Here is a 4,996-nt window from a genome sequence, read left to right as displayed (position 1 = left end):
AGTTTGTGATGAGTATTTTTAACAAAGCACTCCCCCACAATGCTAATCCAAATGGTTCAGCATGGTAGTTGCACATGCAAACCCAGGAGTGAAATAGTTCAGGTTTGTTGTTCAAGCCAAGGAAAATGCCAGTAGTTAAAACAGCATAAATAGACAAAAGCAGATGAACGCTTTAATTCCCTCCCAGTTTTCACAGATGAAGGGTTTGTGTTAACATGGCTAAGGCTTGAGAAGGGGCACTCTGGTGGTTGTTGGACTGCGTTAGGAGGTACAGGACTGATGTGCACCAGGTGTAAATCACCATAACTGCACTGAGGCTCGTAGAGCCCTGCTGATTTACACTAGCTGAAAGTTTGGCCTGTGACTTTTTCTTTGGCAGCAGAGCTAAGTTATATTGACAAAGCATGCGGCAAAGTGTGATTTCTTTCTAAATCAGTCTGATGTGGAGGCTTCAGCCTGAAACCCACCTAGCCTCCCCCCAAGCAGACCTCATTGTCTTTCCTCCTGGTGAATGTACAGTGTGATTCTTTGATTGACTGCTGCCACCTGATGCTAAGAAAATGCCCTGGGTTCATACTAGGGATTGTTGGTTCTATTAAAAGCAACGTAGATGGAGTTTATTTGTCACTGAAGCATTTTCTGCAGATGTTCCTACTTCAGAGATGTTCAGTCAGTTAGGTGTAAAGATGCGCTGAATAGGTCACCATCACTTAGGGTCAGGGAAATGCTACCCCCAGACACATAATTAACATGGCTGACTGATTATTGCCCAGTGAAAAATCTAACTACCCATCCATTTAAACATTTATTTTCAGGCTCTGGACTTCACTAGTATTTTCTTTATTTTAAAAAACCCCAACAACACTGTGCAGTTACTCTTTCTAGAAAGGAAAAATGTTGGCCGACGTACTATCCTGTGCAGATTAATCACAGTGCTATTCACATTACAACATGCAAAGTAACGTGTGTAATCCAGTCTGACATGAAAAATTGCTAATAACATCCCAGAAGGAAAGAGCTATGAATGGCTCTAATGCCTGAGGAGTACGGGAGGTCTTTGGGAACTTGGCATTATGAGGAGGTGTCTTCAAAGCCCCCGCAGGGCTTCGTTCACTTATGTTTGTGGGCTGCTCTCTGCAGCCTGTTGTCCCAAGTTCAAAGGGGCCTGACCCTGCAGATGTGACTCAGCTACAATGAAGTTAGACCTTAAAAGCTAGCTCTTAGCTTAAAAGAAAAGCCTGTGTGTCTTTACAGGGGTGGGAGGCCTGGAATGTAGTTGTTTCAGGGGTTTCACGCTTCCTACTCTGTGGAAAAGCAGCATCCCCTACCTGGAAAACTTTCATATGCACAGGTAGAAATTGAATGGCAAAGGCTCAACTTAAAACCCAGGCTGTCACCTTCATGCCTAAAGTTGTCATGGGTGTAACCATGTAGGAAGAGGTAGGACTTTTTTGCATCTGGACTTAATGCTTCTCGTGTAGGCATTTGTAATTGCCTTCCTTCCGTCTCCAGTGACTTGGAAGGGAGGAAAGGCATCTAATACTGGTCCTCACACCAAAATTGAAAGGTGTGAACTCTTCTTCCCAAACACAAAGGCAAAAAACAACCGGGTTTGCCCTCGTTCACTAATATTAGTGTGTACACCAAAAAGCTCGTTATCTACTATGTTTCTTGCTTTCTACTACCATGTAGTCAAATCACTCCTTCCCCTTGGTTGACGCCCAGCAATACCAAAGGTGGTGAACAGCACACGAGCTGTGTTTGAACTGCCTGAACTGAAAAGTGTATCATTTTTTACAGCAATGCAAGAATGAGACAAGCATGGTATCTTTTATAGACATATTACCAAGTGCCCAAACAGCAGCGTGGTTATGTGAAGTTTTAAGTTATTTTTTTGAGCTGGAACAAGTGAAACACAATAGTTCTTTTCTTCCCTCATAATTATTGGTGGAATAGGACATGTGTAAAAGCGTTTTTTCTGTGTGGCCTGTTGAATGAAAAATTTCCACAGAAGGCAGCCTATCTTTGGGCGCAGGGAAAAACACGTGGGGGCTGGTTTTCACTCTTGGAGGTAGACAGGGGACTTCTGTGGGCCACGGGGCTTCTGGAAGCAGAGTTTGTCAGCTGGTGTCAGGGGAAGCTGATCTCATGCTTATCTGATGGCAAAACATGGCTAGCAAACTGCTAGTGTTTCTGCAACAGTGATCGGTAAGTGAGGCTCCAGAGCTCTATCATATTGAGTTAAACATGCACATTTCCAGACAAGTTTTCTGAAAGTGGCTTCTGAAGGCAGAACAAAAGCCTGAAGTAGAGGATAAGGTGCTGGCCCTGATCTGGCAATGTGACATGCATTCGGTAAATAAGTGAGATCTGCCAGGGTGTCTGTTGGCCACAGAAATGGTTGAAGTGGCCCCCACTGCAGGTCAGAGAACTCTTCTTGCCGGAGTGGGCAAAGAATAGCAGTGAGGGAATACTTGCTATTATAAGCATGCTGGCTACTAGCCGGCCGTGTATTAGCAGTTCTAGACCTGTGAAGCCATATTTCCGTAGTAAAAATGGAAAATAATACCTTTATGGATATGACCTCAACCTTGCAACTGACCTATAGTTCATTATAGTGATTGCTTTTGAATCATTTAAGGTAGAGGGTAAGAAGGTGGTGCTGGTGCCTGAGACAACTATTTAGGATGAAGTACCAAAGTTTGGAGGTAACTGTGTTTTTTAACTTTCACCCATTGTTCAGGGGCTTCTGAGAGTGGCATGCCTCTGCTAGCCGGCCGTTTGGCTCACCCATGAAGTCACAGTGACTTTTAGAAAACCCAGATGAGTTTAATGCATCCCAGCTCAGTAGCCATTTGGAGCACAATGCACCCATTGAAGAGGTTGGGGTTGGGGTTTTATTTGTAGGCTTCTGAAAAAGAAGGGGAGACCATAATGTCTCCTGAGAAAGCCATCTTATGGGGTCTCGTGCACAGCAGGCACAGAAGCAAGCCGTTGGCTGAAGGCTTGCTTGCTTGCTTGTTTGTAAACTATGAACAACATTCAGAGATACCCTATTTCTTTGATAGCTTTCAGCACTGGTTGTGACCAAAATTAAGTGCAGAGGTACAGAGGGCTTTCTATGCATTCATAACTTGCGTATTAGTTCCCCCACGGAGAGGAGAACATAGCCGTAAATGCACGGGTAAAATATCAAGCAGAGATTTCTCTCCTTAAAGACAATTGTGTTTGTTTCCCCCCCTGCTAATTATATCCTATAAATCCCCCACTCTCCAAACTCAGACAGTAACATTTTGTTACCTACATTCTGTCAGTAGACTTTACAAAGATCTCTAACACATGTTATAAAAGTTATTGCTATAGTACTATATATAACAGCTTTGCATAAGAGAATAGAAGGCTGCCACATTTAGAAAATGCAGGTGCTATGTAAGCCCCTTTCTGAAAGAAAGAACTTAGCTCAGTTTCCTTTGAAGAACCAGAGACTTGAAATTGAAAACTGTATTAATGCCATTGTCTCCTTGTATCAGCAGGTTCCAGAGAGATTCCTGGAAGTGGCTCAGATCACGTTACGGGAGTTTTTCAATGCCATTATCGCAGGCAAAGATGTTGATCCTTCCTGGAAGAAGGCCATATACAAGGTCATCTGTAAGCTGGACAGTGAGGTCCCCGAGATTTTCAAATCCCCAAACTGCCTACAAGAGCTTCTTCATGAGTAGAGAGTTCAGCAGCTATTTATGAATGTATGAAAGTAGCAGTCCCCTTCTGATGCCCAAGTCATGTGTGTCTCTATTTTAATTTCATATATATGTGTATCGCATACATATATATGTATATGAAATTAGACTGTGATCCCTCCTGGATTTAAGTTTTCGTTCAGTTCCAAGGGGATGGTTATTTTACTTCAGCCTTTGGTTTACTTTTGCCCGAGACCCTTAACATTTGGAGAATCAACTGGGTTAATTTTCAGGGAGAGGTTTGGAAGCGTGTAAAAGCCTGTCTTAGCAAGTTAGGGCATTATGTTTAAAAATGCTTTGTCAGATTTATTGCTTGCTGCAAAGTGGCATTTTGTCTTAGTGAGACTAATGTCACGGCACAATACTACAGACAATGAAGTTTATATTATGTTTATACTGCTAAAGGTCTGAACTCTGTGGAGTCACTTCATAAGCTTCAAGCTTTTTTTTTTTATTTTATATACTTTTTAACCAATAACTAGATTTTGTTTCATACGTCAAAGAACTACAACATCTATTTTAGGTACTCACTGCAAGAAGTGATACCCAGAAAAACAAACCCTGTTCTTCATGCTTTCCTTACAGAAATGATAAATACCCTGCACCAGTAATCAACATGCCAGGTTGTTGTTTCTCTAAATTGCAGCAAGGGACGTTTGCACAAATCAAATACCATTCTTGCAGGGTGAGGCCAGTAATTCATGCACAATATTGTATCAACCACAATAATTTTGGAATATGGTCAGCTTATTAAAGCGGAAGCATTTCACTCTCCATAGACTAAAAATGAAACCTTCAGCGTCCTGTATTGCCATGTCTCGGTCTTAATTTAAGTGGCATTAGTCCCTAAATGTATTCTTTCTGTAGTCCATTCTGCCCCCAAAAATCCCCTTTCCAGTATACAAAGTTTTCTGTCTGTATTCAACATCTGTCCTGAAACGTACTTTCTGAATGATCTTAGATACAGTAGAAGAAAGTGTCTTCACCTCGCAGTGCTGAGGCAAAGGAGAAAAAAAAATTACATTTTCATAAAAGTCTAATCAAGCATGTACAAAAATCACAGTGTCCTCCTGGCTATGCAGGGTTCAGATAGCTAAATTGGATTTTTAAAATTATGGTAAGTGCAGCTTTAAAGGAAAAAAGAAAATCTATTTGAGCAATGCGCTGCACTTGTCTTCTGAACTGGAGCTAGTCTTGACCAAAATCTGAGCTACAGTGTAAAGTCCATGATGGATCTGGGTTCGCCTGAATGCTATACC

At 41.9% G+C, this 4,996-nt stretch overlaps 1 protein-coding gene across 1 annotated transcript in view; it reads left to right on the top strand.

Moving 5' to 3' along the window:
* PROX1 (prospero homeobox 1) overlaps nucleotides 1-4,765 on the top strand; it is a 37,978-nt gene extending 33,213 nt beyond the window's left edge. The window contains exon 4 of the mRNA XM_009888164.1: nucleotides 3,534-4,765. Coding sequence (XP_009886466.1) covers nucleotides 3,534-3,719 — 186 coding nt within the window. The 3' untranslated portion in view covers nucleotides 3,720-4,765. The remainder of the gene's footprint in view (nucleotides 1-3,533) is intronic.
* The last annotated feature ends 231 nt before the right edge of the window (nucleotides 4,766-4,996 follow it).

Source organism: Charadrius vociferus, unplaced genomic scaffold (assembly GCF_000708025.1).
Source record: "Charadrius vociferus isolate BGI_N301 unplaced genomic scaffold, ASM70802v2 scaffold340, whole genome shotgun sequence".
NCBI lineage: Eukaryota > Metazoa > Chordata > Aves > Charadriiformes > Charadriidae > Charadrius > Charadrius vociferus.
Note: the sequence above shows the minus strand (reverse complement) of the source record. Positions and strands in the feature narration are given on the sequence as shown.